The sequence below is a fragment of the Pestalotiopsis fici genome (assembly GCF_000516985.1).
Source record: "Pestalotiopsis fici W106-1 unplaced genomic scaffold PFICI_Scf_4, whole genome shotgun sequence".
Taxonomy (NCBI): domain Eukaryota; kingdom Fungi; phylum Ascomycota; class Sordariomycetes; order Amphisphaeriales; family Sporocadaceae; genus Pestalotiopsis; species Pestalotiopsis fici.
In genome coordinates this window covers 2,853,793-2,873,468 of record NW_006917094.1, presented here as the reverse complement: position 1 = coordinate 2,873,468, position 19,676 = coordinate 2,853,793, and the positions used below count along the sequence as shown (strand labels likewise).

General features: G+C 51.3%; 5 protein-coding genes across 5 annotated transcripts; 1 reads left to right on the top strand and 4 right to left on the bottom strand.

The window, feature by feature from the left end:
* Positions 1-1,554: 1,554 nt before the first annotated feature.
* Positions 1,555-3,696, bottom strand: PFICI_06882 (uncharacterized protein; the record flags this gene model as incomplete). Its single annotated transcript, XM_007835463.1, has 2 exons — positions 1,555-2,989; positions 3,038-3,696. The coding sequence occupies 2 exons, from the start codon at positions 3,694-3,696 to the stop codon at positions 1,555-1,557; spliced, it is 2,094 nt and encodes a 697-aa protein (XP_007833654.1).
* A 5,008-nt stretch (positions 3,697-8,704) lies between these two features.
* Positions 8,705-11,442, top strand: PFICI_06881 (uncharacterized protein; the record flags this gene model as incomplete). The annotated part of the gene is made up of 2 exons (XM_007835462.1): positions 8,705-8,827; positions 8,971-11,442. 2 exons carry the CDS (start codon positions 8,705-8,707, stop codon positions 11,440-11,442), a joined length of 2,595 nt encoding a protein of 864 aa, XP_007833653.1.
* A 472-nt stretch (positions 11,443-11,914) lies between these two features.
* PFICI_06880 (uncharacterized protein) lies at positions 11,915-13,476 on the bottom strand (the record flags this gene model as incomplete). Its single annotated transcript, XM_007835461.1, has 2 exons — positions 11,915-12,234; positions 12,336-13,476. The coding sequence occupies 2 exons, from the start codon at positions 13,474-13,476 to the stop codon at positions 11,915-11,917; spliced, it is 1,461 nt and encodes a 486-aa protein (XP_007833652.1).
* Positions 13,477-14,836: 1,360 nt separating this feature from the next.
* On the bottom strand, positions 14,837-16,174 carry PFICI_06879 (uncharacterized protein; the record flags this gene model as incomplete). The annotated part of the gene is made up of 2 exons (XM_007835460.1): positions 14,837-15,931; positions 16,052-16,174. 2 exons carry the CDS (start codon positions 16,172-16,174, stop codon positions 14,837-14,839), a joined length of 1,218 nt encoding a protein of 405 aa, XP_007833651.1.
* Positions 16,175-17,786: 1,612 nt separating this feature from the next.
* Positions 17,787-19,073, bottom strand: PFICI_06878 (uncharacterized protein; the record flags this gene model as incomplete). The annotated part of the gene is made up of 3 exons (XM_007835459.1): positions 17,787-18,256; positions 18,319-18,897; positions 18,992-19,073. The coding sequence occupies 3 exons, from the start codon at positions 19,071-19,073 to the stop codon at positions 17,787-17,789; spliced, it is 1,131 nt and encodes a 376-aa protein (XP_007833650.1).
* Positions 19,074-19,676: the final 603 nt, after the last annotated feature.

The window sequence follows — 19,676 nt, the reverse complement described above, 5'->3', positions numbered from 1 at the left end:
CACGTAGTGTAAAACAACAAGCATGAAGTGGATAGCCGTCTGATCTAGCCGGGCGGCTACTGCCCGCCTATCAGCTACACTTGTCCAACTAGTGTAATAATACTACGTGTAGAATCTATGTCAAAAGAAAGAGGGTTCAGTCAACCATGTTCACAACTGATAAGAAGCAAAAGCAGTTGTGTGGTAGGTGAACAAGCTTTTCCGGCAGTCATCTAGGTTAGTAAACCTGCCCCCAAGTCTGTGACGTCGTCTTGGCACATGAGCGACCAGGGGTTGGGAGATGGTCTGTTTCTTCTTCTGGTCCAAATCTGTCTCCCGCAATCGTGTTGCGTGGCCGCGATGAAGGTCGATCCAAACATCCCTGCCTTGCCGCTTTGGGCCTGTGATCTAACGTCATTGGGTGCTTTTTCGGGGGTTGCCAGGTTCGAGAATGGGAAAAAGAGGCGCGGGGAAGATGTAGTGTACTGATCTATTCTATCCCATCAGGCCCCCATCAGTATGGCGTTTCTTCTGAGACCATCCCGCGCTCAGCGTCTAGGTTGTCTTGGATGCGTTTGCCGTACACTAGAACACGTACGTGACATGTGACCCAACCAGGCCAACGGGTTGGTCGTCGAGATGTGTCTTGACATAAATAATCTGGTTCAATATCCTGTTCTCTCCCTGGCCATGTCTCCTCCTAGTCATGCTGATTACATCTACAGAATGGGGACTCTTAAATTGGTGTATCCGTACACTCATCAGAAGAAATCCGGGACAAGGCATGCGTACGATCCGCTCAAATCGAATGTCAAACTCAAGTTGGACCTTGACTTTGGTTTGCATATGACTTGGGCTCACTTGGATAAAACGGGCCCGGATCTCAGACTCTACAACGTATGTATCATCCTTGATACACATGATCGTCAAAGGCCCAACATCATGATCATCACTTAAGTCAAGTGCCTCTGGCACATCCTTTGTCCTGATCAACTTACCACACCTACCCAACTACCTAGGTATTCAACAGAAAAACGTTCACACGTCAACAAAAGACACAAGCAAGTTGGGGCAATGAATATTCTGGTGTGTCTACTTCCAAACGTATTACCAGACTCCAGATGCCCATTTCCATCTAATTTGTCATATTTCCTCTTGCCGCCTCTACACGACTTGCCGTCCAAAGAAGATGATATCCAGCCACGACCCGCTCAAGCAGTTACTTTCCACCTTTTGCAATCAAACAACAACAACAATCGCATGAATGCTCCCACACCAAAAAATAAAAAGCAATTGTAAGCAAGACTGTTCCCCCAAACGCCTGTACAATGACTCGACGCAAGTCGTTCGACAGTAGACAATGCCAGTGCAGTGATCCAGAAAGAATACGCAAGAGCTGAGCTTAGAATTGCCGAGGCAAGCGAGTGATAGAAGCACACGAATTGTGTCATAGGTCGGATACTATCTGATAAGACTGATGTAGTGCTACAGACTGACGTGCGCACCATTAAAAAGCAATTAAATATATAGGGCGCGTGACTGTAGGTAGGTTGTTGATGAACTGTCAAGATTCATCTATTGAGGAAAGTAGACGGTGCCGGGCTGAGGATAGTAGTAGCCGTCTTGGCTGGACGCTGCCATTCCATTGACGTTCATGACCCCATTGGCCGCGGGATAGCCCTGGGCGGCCGTGTACGGGGGATAACTTGGCACCTGGGGAAGTTGCGATGCATCATAATAATACACCATGCCGTTGACTTCTTGTGCCACCAGGTTTGGAGCGCTACCAGCTTGCCCATTCGCTTGTGCGGGATCAACAGGGCCTTGTGGCGGCTGAGGCCCAGGAACGTAGGCAGGGGCAGCTGCGGGATAGGGGTTTGGCGGGGGGTAGTAGTATCCCTGTTGAGGCTGCACCATCTGATAAGGCGGGTAGTATGCTTGCTGCTGCGAGAAGTGTGTAGGTTGAAATGGAGCAGCGTGGATTGCTCGTTCCGGTATTTGAGACAGTGGAGTGCCCGTGGTGTGTCTAGCAAACGAGCCATGGCGGGGGTGAGGATCAGCGTTGAAGCCGTTGGAAACTTGAACAGGGACCTGATGGTGGAAAGCCTGCTGGAAGGATTGCGTGTTTTGCAGCATCGTCGGTGATTCGATATTCTCAAGTGAGACGGTTTTCTGAGGTCGCGGTTGATGCATAGGAATTGACGCCGGCTGACTTTCCTGGTGAATTGGTTTACCATGGACCTGGAAATCTTCGTATATGGCGGTCTGACCGACTGCTGGCGCTGGAGCATGGATGCTAGCATCAAGCCCCTGCGGCTCTGCTCGTGGAGGTAGCCTTACGACAGGTCGTGAAGCATCCATTGCCATGGGCGGACGCGAGATGGCCGAGCCAGTGGGAGAGACAATATAGTCCCTGCCCATCTCAGGTGCAATGGATGAGCGCCTGCTAAGTGCCACACTTGGAGAGTATTGACTGCCGTTGTAGTAGCTTCCGCCATAGACACTAGTCCTTCTCGAAAATCCGCCCATCGATCCGAATCCCGATCTGGGTTTGCCACGCATGCGCTGTTGGTTGTTTGGTCGCAGTGCCCTCGGAATGAAGATGAACGAACGGTCTGTAGCTGGGAAGATATACCGAGGAGGATAGTCGGGGAGCGAAATGCGGACAGGTTTGTCGCGGCGCAGGGGTGGGCGATGATCTGGCAGCTTGGTATACTGCTTGACCGGGATTGCTGAGAATAATATAGGCTTATTCAAAGATGGAAAATAGACCCGAATTTGTACATTGCCAATGTGCTTCTCTGTGGACAAGGTCCTGTTGATAGGGGTCGCACTCATGTCACACGTTGGAATGTAGCCATCCCCATTAGGTGGGCCATTGTCTGTAATGACCGGGCCGCCTTGTGCGGACTGGCGGGCTGAACGAGTAGGCTCTGCAACGGCTTCATGCATGTCATGGGCCCACGGCGTGCTGATGATAGGATCGGCCGGTGGGTAGGGTTGGTGACCGCTACGCAAGTCAGCTTGTTTTCGTGATGAAATTTGGAGAGGGGCATACCTGGTTGGAGCAAAGGGGCCCCCAATGCCACGACCTCTGCCTCGAGCACCTCTGCCAAAGGGTCGGAAGCCATTGGCAGCAGGACCGGCATGTCGATGGTCGTGCATGAAGAAAGCCCCTCGGTTCGGCACAAACGCCGGGTCCTCGTCTCGTTTCTTTCTGTAGTCGTCGTGCTCTCTCCGCCGCCGGTCTTGGGTGTGATCCTGTGACTGGTCCATGGCGGCCGAACTTGAGCTGACAACCAGTGGGGCGGTGGACTTGGGAGGCTGTGTCCCTTCAACATCACCAGAAATCGTCTCCTGGGCATGCTCTGTCTTGTCCGAGACGGACAGCCCGTTCATCATGCTTTCCGCGTCTGAAATGGCTGTTTGGCCTGGCTGACTTGTCTTGGATCCGGATCGTGTTGCAGAGCTGCCAGAGCCTTTGGAGCTCTTCGTTCCCGCATGACCGTTTGCCGCGCGAGCTTGGGACTTCCGCACAGCAGGAGAAGTGGGTGACGCCTCATCAACATTGCTTGTATCGCTATCGTTGGCAAGGTCGTGATCATCCGAGACTACCGAGCCCTCGGTCAGCGAATCGTCATCGATGTCGTAATCGTCATCACCCTCATCATCAGCCCGTCGCCTAGACACAATCTTTCTTCGACGAGAGGCAGCCATGGTTGTTGTGTGGGATATTGTTTTGGGCCCAAGATGGTGCCGCAATTCTAAAGATGATGGAGTCCGATGGTGGCGAACAACCTCGAATGCGCGCAGGGACAAGAGAAGAACTGAGGAAATTAGATGGGGGTGCGTCCGCGCGCCGTGGGCATCGAGGTGGCCGAGACAAGGGAGTTCATGCGGGTTCGTGTCCTCTCTGCGGGATGCCAGGTAACTGGGTCGGTCTCCAGTGAAGCTAGATAGCTTAAGCAGGTCAACGGCTTCAGACGCGAGACCGCCTGCGGTGCCAGAGCGAAGGGAAGGGATATGTAGGGAGAGAGCCTCAATTAAGCGTAAAAGGCGACTGTCTTGCTACAATTCCCAAGGAAGAAAAAAAAAATGTAGCAGGAACTGGAATTACGGCCCAAGCCAAGCACGAAAGGGAGAGACGCGGACGGGAGAAGCAAAAAAAGAACAACCCAAAAAAAGAAGAAAAAAGGGGGGGAAAGAAAAAAGACTGGACAACTTTTTTGGGGATATGCCTCCAGGCCCGATGACAACGACCTTGACCTCGTGTTGGGACGTGAAGACAGTCCAGCAGGTCGATGGGTGCTAAGTAGGGTGATCGGGGGGGTTGAGTTGAAGCTGGAGTCGAGTTCGAGAGATGGAAAATCATCAGGCGGCGGGCGGAGTCACAATGAATTTAGGCCCGGTCCAGATTCGCGTGAAGGACGTAAAAAAGGCTGCTGCGGCACTCTACCTAGCTGTCACCCAACCCAACAACACAACACCACCCCAGGAACGGGACCACCCCCGACTCTCGACTTTTTCTTTTCTTCTGCTTGGAACTGGGTCGGGATGAATGGGCAATTGGAATTGCAGGTGCGCGACTGGGTCTCTTTTAGCACCAGCTGCGACCTGTGCTTTTGCTTGCTTGCTTGCACCTCTGCCTTATATGTTAACTGTATCCACGACTAAAGGTACATTTAGCTAGCTGGTCGCAACCGGCGAGTTACAGCACAGGCAAATGTAGGTAGCCCCAAATCAACACAACAGAACACTGATCCCTGTTGTTCAATTGTCGCAAATTCTAGTCGCGCATCCTTCTGGGCGGGACAAGAACATTTTTAGTGAGTAGGTTGGTGACTTGACGACCTACATAGCTCCCTTGTTTGGCTCAAGCAGTGTTGATCCCATTTCCCTTTAACTTCATACTTGATGGAGTCGTGACAGATTGCTATCCTATTTTGGTTCTCAACTCCCTCTTCTACTTTTTCTTTAACCAAAGTTGGTTCATTAATAGCTTTGGCAAGCGGGCACAACATGGGTCGATGGAGTACTATGGGATGACTTTCTCCGAGTGCCATGTCCTTATCCCCGGTCAGAACGCAGCAGCTCATCAAGTGAAGAGTGACCTGCCTTCACTGGCCTTCATCTTATTACGGTCCGGCGACAATTGGTCCAGCAAAGCATTGTGGTCGGGTGATGCGTGTTTCTGAATTCTGGTCAGCATTTTTTTTCAAGAACAGGACGAGACTAATAGCACCGTCACGTCGACTTACCTTTTCTTGCACAAGCAAGCACACCTACCTAGTACTAAAAGCACGATGGCGACCACTTTGTCAAGCTTGAACTTAATGCCATCTCGCCACTCAAACAACATCTTCTTAGCTGGCTCTCAACTGCGAGGGAGCGACTTGGCAGCAAGTTCAGAACCAGTCCTGGGCTGCTGCTGCCACCTTTCGCCCGCATCGCTCAAGCGATAGGTCATGATGCGAAGCGCGTGCACGCCGTCCAGCAAAGCAGCTGTTATGCAAGTGGGCTTGCACTTTGTAGCAAACAACCATATACCCTTATAAGTGCGCTGGCCATTGAGTGATAAGGCCGATTCGGGCCACACGCTGTTGGCATTCGACGGAAATATGTCGCGATGAAACAACAACAAAAACAACCAGCGTAAACCACGACCATTCATTATGCTCGCAAGAAATGGCGGTAGGCATCTCAATAAGCTTGAAGTGTGCCTGCATCTCCGTATGCACTTTGAGGAGCGCTTCATGCTCAGATCCTTTTTGATCCATTCCCTGTCATAGTAATAGGCAATGTCTGAAATTATATGATACAAGCCACTTCCCCTCCCAGGCTGCATATCTACGTATTTTAATGGGCAAGAGAGATTGTTGCAAACAAGGCTCCAATGTTGTTCTAGAGGGTCCGTTCTTGGGTTCATTACCTATTCGGAATCATTCCCATCCAAACATATAATGTAGACACTCTTCTTCGGGGAGCGCCCCTTCAAAACTTTACATCTTACACTAGCAACATGAAATGAACACCTTGACTACATGTTATTACATGTACACTTCCTAAGGTATTGTCACTACCGGCACTGGCGCTCGGGCTATTTTCATTAGCCGCCTGGGGAAGCGTGGAGGGGAACTTCTAGCCAGTTGCCATCCCCGCACTCTTTGCTACCACTACCACTACCACCACTCTGATCCGACGCACATCTGATTTGCTCCGGATCTGATTGGTAGAAATAGGCACAGCACTTTTGATGTTTGGCATTCAGCTCCTCTGGTTGGTAATGATGATGGAGGGCCATGATGGGGGGTTTCACTCTTCTCAAGGTATGGCTTCGTCCATCTACCTAGATATCGATCGACCTTTTGAGTACTTTGATTACCTCACGATAGTTGTTGTCTTGTGCTTTGTAAGCAGTCCTCCAACGCACCACATGTGCGCTATGTAAAAATGATTCAACGAGGCCGCCTTCGTCATCTGAACCGATATATCGGGAAATTCATAGACAGTCCAGGTCAAGTATTCGTGAACAGAGTTCATAATCGATAGTTTTGGACTTTGCAAGACCAATCATGAATGACGATTTATACACCAGTGATTGCGAATGTAATATATACTGACCGGTCTAGTAGGTAAGTATATATGTCTATTCGGGCAATACTCTAACCTATATGAATTGTGTTGCAATTGCTGGCTTGCAAGTCGGAGCTGCCCCGCAGTAGAGATAACCAAGGCACGTTCGTCATGACGTGCTTGAAGCAAATAGTATGGGGAAAGCCTCTGCTAGACTGCGGCGCAGGCTGTCCTGCAATAGAGGTGTGTTTGGACGGTTTGCTGGTTGTTGACTTAGGACTTGAACACATTGATGTGCAGACCAGAGCGGACCGAATAACCTCTTCTGTTTAGGCTTACCAAAATGCATGATCGGGACGTTGCCCTTTCCGTGCGCAGCACAGCCAAACAATGTGGAATCAAATGTGACCTGGATGGTTTCTTTTTACTTGTGCTACCAGCATTATTGAATCGGCATACTTCTTTTCATTGTAAGCCTCCACCCCAGTGGGCGTACCAGCCAAGGCCACTTTTATTCAATGTTATTACACTGGTCTGCCAAAGACAGTACCTTGTTACTTTATATATGTGATAGATGACGCCAAAAAGGACGACCAGTACCTAATTGTGTAGTTAAATAATACATTTATGCCCGTTGAAGTTGACACTGAACTCTGCGGACCGTGTGTCTTTGCGCCAGGCGCGGCGGGCGTCCAGAGATGACTTAATAACTTTGCAACCAGTCCAATGTGCAACTTCGGCAACTTCCAGTCATTTATGCACGGTGAGATGGTGTGGGCGTCTTGTTCTATCGTCTTCTTTGCCATGGTGGCCATTTATTACCAAGCAGGGCGGCTAGGCAAGTCTTTGATTGCAGTCCACATATACCCGGCTTCTGAATGCTAGAGGGAATATGTGTTGTGCTTACTGGTTTAATGAATCGTGCAAAGACGTATGTGATTGAAGCCTGAGGTATCAATAATGTCCTACGATGTCTAGCTCGGACCAAGACGTTCATATGAACGCCTTGACAACGATTATTTCGGTATGTCGACATACGTAGGTGCTCCGTAGCGTGATCAGGTTGGCCCCGCTTCTTGGTTTCGCCCCACTACTATTACACGAAAAGGCCGGGTTTGCGGGTGCTGAGGCAGGAATCGTTCGCTTGCTTGATGTTGTATGACCGCCACCAGACCATTCAATGTTGGCCTCAGTGCTGGGTTTAGTCAATACTAGGTAGGTACGTACCTCGTTAGTGAATTGCCTAGTTGCGAAGGCTCGCGTCTGCCTGTCGGCGGCGTGTGTTCGCCTGTCGCCTCAGTCCAGTCGGCTAGAAAGGAACGGAAATGTATTAAAAAGGAAAATGTAAGCCTGTTGGCTCTCCGTTTTTACCTTAAAACCCTCCCAGCGCCAGGTTGCTGCCGACCTACATACCTTGACATATGCCCCTCCGAGTCCTACCTGAGGAAGCTCTGGAACAGCACCTCTAAAACGTGACCGGTACCTACCTAAGGTACTGACTGAAGCCTACATCTGGAACTTGGAGCGAGACTGTGACCACCTGCTTCTTTCCACCCCCTCACATATTCTCCTCAACCTACTCCAAGCCAAACTCACCCCCCCATCGGGCGTTGTTCATCAATTAGCTTGCAGCAGGTTTCTGACATTTCGAGACTCCTCTTTTTCTTCTCCTCTTTTCACCACTGCTGCTGGAGGCCTTCGATTGCCTTTCTAGTCATTGGCCATTCATCCATCGTCAAGACCGACGTCTCTCGGTAAGTACCTACTTATCCGTTCATCGTGAAACCCAGCACCCAATTTCCCCAGAGTCAACTGGGGATCAGAGATAAGCTCCTCCCCCGACGACTCCATTTCACCGCCTGTACCTTAGTACCTTAGCAGGCAGGCATCCCGTCCTTTACTGCGCAACCGTCACTGGCCCACCTGACCGATAAGCACCGGCCTTCCTGGGGCCTTTCCTACGTCTGTTACCGTTTGGACCGACAACCATTACCTTGGAACACCTTTTTCTCAAACCTTCCTTCTTCCATTGAATTCATTCCATCATTACCAAGCATCGCCCGATTCATCCATTAGGTTTATCGTGGATGTTTTCTATAAAGATCAACTACTAATACCATCTGCAAAGTATCAATACTACAACCCAGACACCATGGCGTCGTCTGCGGCTGCCACTCCCGATACCCCGATCACGCTGAAGATCAGCTTCGCGGGTGTTACACGCCGGTACAAGCTGCCTCTGCGTGAGCTTGTCGCCACGACCCTTGAGCACAAGGTAAGTTCAAAGAGCATCGTCCTTGACCTCACGCGCCACTTGGGCGTCCTTAACTATGCACTGTTCTTCGATATAGAACGACCTGGTTGTCATCTATACTCTTACAAAACTACATGTTCATTAATACTAATGCCATGTGTTAGCTGCGAGGATTCCTCCACATTCAGGAAGACACGCAGATCTTGATTGAGCGCTACTCGGATTCTGCTGCTACCTATGTTGTCCTCGATTCGACAAACCCGGCCGTTTACAAGCAGCTCTTCCGGGCGGCTAAAGCAAAGCAGAAGCTCAAGCTCAGAGTACTTGCCATGACCGACAGCAACCCTTCCGCTAGTCCAAAGCCTGTCACTGTGGAGGATGAAGCCGAATCATCTGAACAGAAGGAGGAACTTCTTGCATCATCAAAGGAGGAGACGCCTGCCTCGATAACCACCTCTGCAATCGTCAGCGTGGTATCCCAATCGCAGACGCCAGGCAATGAGGATAAGCGGGCTCGTAGCATGACATCGTCATCTTTGGACAAGTTCCTTCCCGTCGACATCCTTGAGCAAAAGAGCGACCCAGTCTCGATCCAAGCTCCGATTCTGGACGTCCCGGCTACAGAGACTTCTAAGTGCCCATGCCCGCCCTTCTCGTCCAGCCTTCTCCGCCGCCCTTTCACTGTCTGCTGCAACAGCTGTGACCGAGTAGTGCCTGACGCACATTTCCACTGCTCCACGTGCGACGATGGCGACTTCGATCTCTGCCAGGATTGTGTGAACCAGGGCATCTCGTGCTACAATGATCAGCACTGGCTCATCAAGCGCACTATTATGGACGATCAAATCACTTACAGTACCACTCATGTCGCCCCAAAGACCAAGCCCATCACCTCGTCAAACAAGCCATTGTTCACTCCTGTAGCCCCGCCTCAGGCTCCATTCCCAGTCTCTCTACCGATCCGCCCTCTCGAGCCTGTGTCGGACGCTCTCCCGTCTCTGCAGCCCAAGGCAGAACGTAGCTCAAACTTTGTTCCTCTCTACACGGCCCGCACTTGCAACAGCTGTGTGCAAGAGTTCCCCGAGAAAGAGTTCCTCCACTGCCTGATCTGCGAGGACTTTGATCTTTGCAAGAGCTGCTTCACCAGGGACCAGCATGGTCACCATCCCAAGCATGCCTTTACCGCTGCTGTCAAGGGTACCTCATTCGATGCTTCGATTACAGCACGTCTCAATGCCGGTCGCAATGCCCGCCACAATGCCATATGTGACGGCTGCAACCACTATATTCGTGGTGTTCGCCACAAGTGCTTGGACTGCCCTGATTGGGACTACTGCTCGGATTGCGCGCAAAATGCCGGTTTCGTTCATCCCAACCACCGCTTCGCTCCGATCTATGAGCCCCTTCCCGAACCTCACCGCGTGACAAGCCAATGGGTTCATAATGGAATCTGCTGCGACGGTCCTCTGTGCACCTCTTCGCAGTCTGGCTCTACTTATATCGTTGGCGTTCGCTACAAGTGTGCCGTCTGTCACGACACGGACTTCTGTGCCAGTTGCGAGGCAAGCCCGGCCAACACTCACAACAAGACACACCCCCTCATCAAGTTCAAGACCCCTGTCAGGCATGTTAATGTTACAACCACAGGTGAACATCAAGATGGCAAGCGCCTTCCAGTGATGGGAGACCGAAATGTCTCTATCCCCAGACGCACCAGTAACCGCTCTACCGAAACCGTCCCTTCGCCAAGTGAGAAGAATATCGCTGTGAACCCTGTTCAGACTGTGGTTGATGTCAAGCCTACTGAGGCTCAAAAGGAGGTGATCAAGACGGAGGTTACTGAGAAGGAACCCGTCAAGGTCGAGGAAGCTCCTGTTGCAGAGAAGCAGCAGTCTCCTGAAGCTCCCGAGCCTGATCTGATTGCAGTCTTCAGACACGACACAATCGAGGATGGTACCATCATGCCTCCGAATCACACGTTTGAGCAAACGTGGGTTTTGCGTAACGAGGGCAAGGTCGCCTGGCCGGCAGGATGCTCCGTCAAGTTTGTCGGCGGTGATTACATGGGTGCCATTGACCCTACCCGTCCTACTGGGGTCCGCGAGTTGATTTCGGCATCCGAGTCCACTGTCTGCTACAACCAGCTTCAGCCTGGCCAGGAGTTCCCCTTCACAGTCCTGATGCGCACCCCCGAGCGCGATGGAAAGGTCATTTCCTATTGGCGACTCACCACCCGTGATGGAGTTAAATATGGACACAAGCTTTGGTGCGATGTGACCGTCCAGACTCCACAGGATGCTCCCCAAGAAATCAAGGAGGAGCCCAAGGAAGAGGAATCTCTCCTCGATGCCAAAGTACCTGAGATGACCAAGAGCCAAATGATCCTTCCGAAGCTTGACCACGAGTCCCCTGACTCGAGTGTCCTTGTTCCAAAGGCCGAGAGCGAATTGGATGTCGTGACTGAATCCGATACAGCAACTCACGGCGACGAGTTTGACGAGTATGTTCACGACCTCCAGGATGAGGAGTGGGTTGAGGAGTCGGAAGATGGATATATGACCGATGAGGAGTATGAGATTCTTGATGCCTCTGATGAGGAATACCTCTATGAGCAGCAAAGGGCCTCCAGGAAGTGAGAACTTCTTGAACGACTGCCTGCACAAATGATGCAGTGCTCATGCCATGTTATGGGAATTGGAGTCCTGGACTGAAGCCAATTTTCTGCCTTGTGTTCGTATTTATTGCGATTTCCTGACAATTGCGGGGGACAGGGGGCGTTTCTTTCTTTGCAGTTACTTGTTCTTGTTCCACAGGTGTGTTTCCAGAAACATTTACTCGATGACATTTTATTCGCTCCCTCGACGAAGCACCCTCAGATTGCTAGCACATCGAGGTATATGGGTTCGCTCGTACGATAGTTTGTGTACCTGAATTTATGATTTTACTGACTACGTGTCCGACATGAATGCTCTTGATGTGCCTGAGCTTAAATTTTCTGTCCTGTACTGCACCGATGGGTCGAGAGAAAGATGAATCATGCAATCATGTATGAAAACTATGTTTTCAATATCTTCACAATTGCTAACCTTTACTGTTCCACATCAATTCTCATGGGTATATCCTGCCAACATAATTCAACCTTGATGCGTCCGTTCCGTCCACCGAATATTCGTGGATTTCATCTCCATTAATGCCATAGAACATGGCATCCAGAGTCATTGCAATAGATGAGAAGTTGGCCGTCGGTCCGCCATCGAAATTGAGACTAGAAAGGGCATTTTGCTCTGCCTCGTCCTCCCACCAGCTGCCTCGCATTGTCCCGTCGTCGAGGAGGGCATAGCAAAGAGTCCTGGACCATGTACCCCATTTGGTCACGGCTACGTGCTGGTTTGATGCAGGAAGTGGAACATCGGGTATCACATCGTCGGCTGCGGTTGATCCGTCAGCATGAGAGTCGCCACTGGAGTGTGCAATTTTCACTTGATGATCCGACTAAAAGAGGAGAGCATGGCTATAGGATTTGACTCACGATTCTTATTCCACGTCTGGTTAAAGGAGCTCACCTGGAACGGACCGGCCGTCTCGCTCGTGAAGCTCTGGCTGATGAGACCAAGGTTGTCCTGGACACCACCGTACTGCGGCACGAGGGCCAGGGAGGTGTTGCCGGCAACTTTGTTGGCGTCCACGGCGTTGACACCGGCGCTGTAGTCACTAAAGTTGGCCACCTTGATGAAGCCGCGGTCCGGTCCTTGCCAGGCCACGGTCCAGACCCCGACGTCGGTGGGCGTCGAGCCGCGGGCCCAGGCGGCGGCCAGCTTGGAGCCCGAGAGGGCGTGGAGCTGCGCCGAACCCAGCGTGTCGTTTTTCCAGAGGTCGGGCAGCTGCACGGGGCTATCGCTGTAGGCGCTGCGCACAATGTTCCAGGGGTCGAGAAAGTAGACGTGGACATTGTACGCATTCGGCCAGTCGAGAGCGGCGCTGGCCAGCGTGGTGCCGGCGGCCGCCACCAGGGGGGACGCCGAGTTGGCCGCCGACGCCGTCACGTTGCTCGTTGCCCACGTCTGGTTCTGAGAGTCCCAGCGCCGCGCAATCACCGAGTTCCACGGGTCCTGGAAGAAGACGATGCGGTGGTTGTAGCCCCGGCCGTCGGTCCAGTTGGACGCCGCGAGCGACGACGTCGCCATGACGTTTACCCTGTTTGCATCGGCGGCGCCCGTCGACGAGGAGGAGGATCCGTGGGTCAGCCCCCCGGCCAGACCACCTGCCAATGCGGCGGCGGCGAGGACTGCTGCGATCACGGCGACCCAGAGAAAGGTGCGTCGCTCGAGACCACATATTCGCTGCCGTTTGCCTTGGGGCTTCTTCTCTGCAAGCGACTCATCCGCCGCCGCCGCCGCCGCCGTCCAAGCTCCCGTCGTGTCTTGCCCAGTGCTCACGTTCTGATAGAGGTTCTGTCCAGGCACGGCTTCCGGGGCCAGGACGCCCTCGGGGACGGAGATCTTTTGGCTTTGGTCCGCGTCGAATGTAGACTTGATATAATGTGGTGGGCTTCCTGGTGCCGCCGTCACGGCCTCGGGAAAACGTTCATAGTCCTGCTGTGCTGGTGCACTGGTTACCAGGGGATTTGAGTGCTGGTTATGGTCGACCTCTAATGTGCTATAGTGATCCATGATGGATCAAGGAGCCTCTCCTCCAGGGCGACGACCGAAAGGGAGAAAAAGAGAGAATGGACTCTTGGGTATATGTTATTTGGGCATACTCAAAAAGGTCAACAATGTCAACAAACTTGTCGATCGACTAAAGAAAAAGGAACGGTGTGTCCAGGAGACAGTCCATTTGTTGCGCGACATGATCATCTTCTTGTTCTTATTTCTCTTGGCCATGTCAGCCTATGACGGTACCTTAGTGCTCACTGTCGATACTGTCGATCCTCTGACACGAGCCATGCAAGCCATGTTGGAGACCATTGAGGAACGGGCATAGAGTAGGTTGCTGTATTTGGAAACCCGCCACTATTATCCCTTAGGCCGTAGAAAAGTCGGGACCGTCAGCCACGGCATAGTGTCGAAGGAGCATCAACTAGCATCAAGTTTCGTGATGATTGGTGTTGGTTCGGGGCCGGGGCTCTTGGCATTTCTCTCCAAAAGTGGCCACAGCCCGACATCTCGATGGGCGGTGCAGGTAAAGCAAAAAAGCCATTGGCCCCCGGCCTCCGTCAGCCTCCCTCTGTTGGAGAGATTGATGGGGTTCTAGTGCCCATCCCATCATCTTGAAAAGTATCTATCTCTCTTCTTATTTACTAAACTTGCCCCCCTTTGTCCTGCCATAACTCAAAAGGTTATGCTGTAGATAATCGCAAGTAATTCATATTATAGAGTTGCGCAATACATGATAGGCATGGCGCAATATACGGCACTTTCGAGCCACAAGAGACTTGGGTTACCAACAACGTGCACTTCTCTGTGGCAATTTTGTAAGAGAAATAAACCTGGAATGGTTCATTGGCTTTGGTCTGGAAGTCTGATTAACGTTTGAATGGATGACATTTTTGGGACTTTGCATGGGCCCCCATCCTCTTCTCGTCTTACACACCTACAATTCTTTTTCGAGATCCTCTTACTGGTTGCTTTGTGCCAAGGTTCTATTGACTATAATTGCACAGCAGGAATTATGCGCGAAATGCTGAGTTGCTGTATAGACCGCATGAGTCCTTTTGCAAAGGTGTGACACCAACACAGGGAGTTGGATTTTTACCTTTGAAATAAGCTTAGCCGTTGTTGACTGGCATTATGGCTCCCATTGGCTCAGATAAACATATTTGGTATTCAATGTATCGACTTGAACTTTTATCAGACCTTGGGGGGTGAGGACTCTGTGATTGCCACCGTTTGACTTTTCTTTATTTTTTAATATTTTTTTTATACTTTTCTCTGATTCCTATCAGTATGAGAATGCTACTTATACAACTATGTTATTATTGATACAGATATTTTCTACATTTACAAAGCAATTCGATCTGCAACTCCCCTCTCAGAAGCCGTGGCTTTTGAGAAAGTCCTGAATAAAGGTAAAAGCGCCGGCCGCCGAATAATGCAAATTCAAGCCATGACCAGCCATGGGCGCAGCATACGTCGCCGTGTTATTGGCGGCAACACTGGGATACAGCTTCAGGGGCACCTCGGCCAAGAGATTGGTCGGGTAAGAGCAGTTACCAAAACAAAAGCCCAAGTCCTCGTTGCCAGCCACGACGGCCACGGGCCCGTGGAAGTCGGCGGCCGGCTGGACAATGGCACCCGTGGTGAAATACTCGCCCAGCGTGACGGTGCCCTTTGTGGCGTCGGCGAGCGAGAGTATGGCCGGGTCGAAACCGGGAAAGTGGCAAAAGGTGGTCTGCAGGGCCGACGACGAGCCGACGACGAGATAGCCGGCCGGTAGGCCGGCGAAGCGGTAAGGCTGGTTGATGGACGCAATCTCGGGGATCTGAGCTAGCGAAAAAGACGGCATGCCGCTGGCGTTGGTCGAGAAGCCGGTCAGGACCGCGGCGTCAAAAGACTGTGGATAGGCGGCCGTGACTCCCTGGGTCAACGCGCTGCCAAACGAGTGGCCGACGCCAATGATGCTTGTGAAGTGCTGATTGCCGCCTAGGGCTCCGCCCCGGAGCTTTGTGACCAGCTCATTGAGAATCTCGAGCTCCAATGGCGATTGGATCGTCTTGATGGGGTCCTCCTTGGAGGAGACGCCGACACCGAGACGGTCGTAGAAGAAGACGGCATAGCCCGCTGCTGCGGCCACGTCGACGTAGCTATACCCCGGCGCAAGGTCCCAGTAGCTACGGTCGAAACCAATGCCGTGGGTAAGGACCTGGAGGTGAAGTGTCTGATTGCCTTGCTTCTCCTGCGGCAAGCAGAGAGTGACACCGATATCATAAGTACCATTGACCGAAAGGGTGCCATTCATAATCTGCTCTTTCAATGGTGAGCCCGAGTCCCACAGGCTGACGATTGTCTGCGTGACCTGTGACTGATTGACAGGAGCTTCGTATGCGAAGTTCATATTGGCATCGGTCCCGGCTTCAACTTGAAGAAACCCGGAGACACAAGCAGTTGCGCCACCTCGGGATATGTGCTATTCGGAGAAATATGAATTAGTCATTTGCTCTCTTGGGTTTGTGAGTTGCCTATTTGGACAGTTGACATGACCCAGAGGATACTGCCAGCTTGAAAATACATGACACCGCGCACTTACCTGTACGGGCTGCGACAACCCAGAGGTATCAGGGTAAATTATTCCCACCAGGAGAGGCTCTGCGTTCTGGGCCAGAACTTGCGCAGCCTGGCTGGCGAGTATGGCGAGACCGAGGCTGAGCATTGTAGTAAAATGTTGACGGTGGCTGTTTCTGGTAGATCAACGAGATTTAACAAGTGTCAATGTCTTTGGCATGTACTATATTCGAGGACAAAGTATTGCCGTGTCGTAGCAAGCCTGAGTAAACATGTTGCGAGAACCAACTTATATAGATTCTCCTAGGAACAGAAAATGTCATGTAAACACAAACCCAACGGTCATCATCAGAATTTGGAATTTGTTTCCGAGTAAGTTGCCTGGACAGCATGGTGATTTGGAATTCTTCTTCCAGCCTAGAGACGAAAAGTAAGCCCTATGCAGCACCATTGACAAGAAGGACCCAGCTTGAAGCCGTTGATCAATCGTTGGCTCAACGAGTTTATACCATTTCATCACCTTGCGGAACCTCCGGTGGGTTCCGGGGAGTTAGGGAACGTTGCCGGAGCTCGGATGAAGTCTCCTGGGCTTTGTTTGGCCGTATCCGCAGGCACCGGCGCTTTCGCCGGACTCAAATCGGACATTGTATTAATTGGTTCATCTCCTGAATCACTTACAATTGGACCTGAACTAATGTCCTCAGGCAATACTTGTCATAACACTGCCACTTACCTAGTGGGAATGATATAATTTGGAATTCTAGTGATATACTTTGCACCGCGCGTTTGCGCATATACCAGCCGAGACGGTATAAAAAAGCCCCGCAACATGCCGATTGTCTTCCGTCTTCGAATTGCCGAGTGTTTCTTTGGTACGACACATTGCGTGACAATTTGAGAAGTCGGAAGAGCGCAAGAATTTGAATAGAGCACTTGCTACTACTACTACTACCACTACCACTACCACCACCAAGGAGTATGCGAAAACTCCTTACCAAAAAGAAAATAAGAATAAGAAATGATAGCAATTTTGTTGTTCTCACGGTGTAAGAAAAAGCACAAAAAGATCGGTCGGCCTATTTAGGACCGTATGATTGGTGGCAAGAACTGCTAATTCTTGCCCACTACTGGAGTCGAACCAATTGCCTCCTCATTACTAGTGAGGCGCTCTACCGATGAGCCAAGCGGGCTTGAGAAGATCTTGTGGATCTCCTGTTGCTGTTGAGACTTTGTCTCTAATTGACAATTATGTCAAATAGCTCATTATTGCAACCGTGTCTTAATATTATGTGACCTGAGCAGAATGGTGGGCGACGAATAGCATGGCTTGCATGGACAATGTCTAGGACCTGCTTGTTGTAGATCTAGTCTGTATGGACGGAGAAATTAATGGGTGGAGCATGAGTATAGTAATTCACGTAGACGAGAGGGAGAGTATACCAAGGCGGCACAGCCGTTGTGTGTCTGGCGAATCCCACACGTCAGCAAGAGGTTCAAGTACTAATTGTAGAAAGCCTAAGGAGTATGATGAGGCAAAGATGAGAACAGTACTACTTTTTTTATGTCTTTGATGGACACGTGAGTTGGTGGGCAATCAAGTACGGCACTACAAAGAACGCCATTGAAACGAGATAATCATGAACTTTAGATTGAAAATCAGACTAAAAAATCACATGCGACCTTAATAACGCCAGGTATCCCAATATACTTGATGACCCAGGAGACCGCTTTTTAGCTCTAGTATACTATATCAAAATCGCCTAGTCATGGTATCCTCCCTTTTCGTTGCCAATCATGCCCATGCTCTGCTGTCTCTTCCTGCGCCCAATGACTTCGCGAATCCACTCGCTGATGGTAAAGCCCCAGTGTCCAGCCACCACCACACCAGACAGCACGTTGACGACCTTGACCAGGAAGGCGAGGTAGCTGTCACGGGTTTCCTCGACGGTAAGCAGGATCGGCTCAATGTCGTACTTGAAGAAGATACCAGGGAACATGCGCTCGTTGATCTCGTGGCTCTGCTCGTTGACGGCGTACTGGTTTGTGACAATGGTCTGCGAAGCCGAGTGCGCGTGGCCGACGGTGTAGACGGTCGGCACAACCGACATGAAGTACTGGAACTTGTGGAAGGCGGTATTGGCTACATTGACGGTACGGTCGAGAGGGTTGACGAGAGACGGGTAAAAGGGGCCAAAGGAGAACTCGTTGATGATGTGGGAGAAGTTGAAAGCTAGTTCATCAATTAGTACGTCGTTTGCGCCATGGCAACTACACTGCGCCCGGCCAACTTACCGCTGTGGTCGAGATGTTCGCCAAACTCGGCATATCCGTGTCCACGAGCAGTGATGTGGAAATCACCCTGCACCTTGTTCAGGTCCAAGCTGCCGTAGATGCGGCAACTATCACCGCCGCCGCGCCCCCACATTCTTGGTGTCTTGCTCCATTTCGGCTTCTTCTTTCCAAGCGCGACAATGTCGTGAACGTGCTCTTCGCCGAAACCCTCATCGTGAAATCCGGCACCGGTAACGACCTTGCCGTGCGCGTCCTTGCCCAGCTTGTGTACGCCCTTGTTGTCAACCCACTGCACCCAGTTGGTGGCGTCCTCCTGCAACTTCGAAGCGGCGAGGATGCGGTCGCCGGCAGCGTCTTGTACGTTGACGTGTATATCCTTGCACTTCATGCGCAGAACAATGTCCAGGTTGATCTGCATATTGTGGCCGACGCCCTTCTCGACGGCATATGTGTGGTTCTCAACACCGCGCCACCACTCGCCTATCGCCGACCAGACGAGGACGAGGGAGATGACACCCATGGCCACGGTCCATTTTCCGCCACCGGCCGATTGTTGAACATATTGCGGTTTCGACTTGGCTGTGAGGTAGGGAAAATGCCAAGTCAGTAATTGCGACGACAGAAGCTTAGTAGCTGAGCAGAGCAGCAGGGGCGAGGGGACGAGGTATCTTACGAAAGGCGTCAAAGGCTCTGACGAAGCTGCCGGGTTCCGGCTCGTCGTTGAAGCTGTGCTTCTCGTCGTAGCCGTTCATCATGTCGTTTCCGCTCTAGTACCAGGCTCGCAGCGTTCCAATGCGTGCGTACTTGACTTGTAAAACTGATGACAGTCTTGCGCGCGCGCGCCCGTGCCTCTGAATTGCACTGCAGGCTTTCAGAGAAGGAAGGCCGCGGAGCCAGCTACCACATCGGAGGTTTCGTCGCAAGGTGCTGCTTGTTGCGCTGACTGGAAAGTAGAAATGACAATGGTCATAGATGGGCTATCATAAAATGGGGTGCTGAACCCTATCTCATGTCCTTGAAGGCGGCTCGTTGGTCGATCGGGGGTTGGATCACTTTCGTTGTCAATCCTTGGGCTCAGTCGATCGATACTGCAACAATGCACTTTTTGGTTTGATAAGAGGACAGCTTGCCAAACCATCAAAGCAGTAGCAGCTGTCGGACCCCTGATGCAGGGTCCAATTGGCGCATTTCCATTGGTCTGTTTGGCCAGAGACAGCGGCCGAGTCAACGCTAAGTGTGGGGCGCAACGCTCGGGGGTTCCTAAACCGGATCATCTTTCAACATTGACTGGATATGTAAGTAGGCAGGTAGGTATATGTTATGATTATTTCATTCAACTAGATTGTTGATTCAAAAAT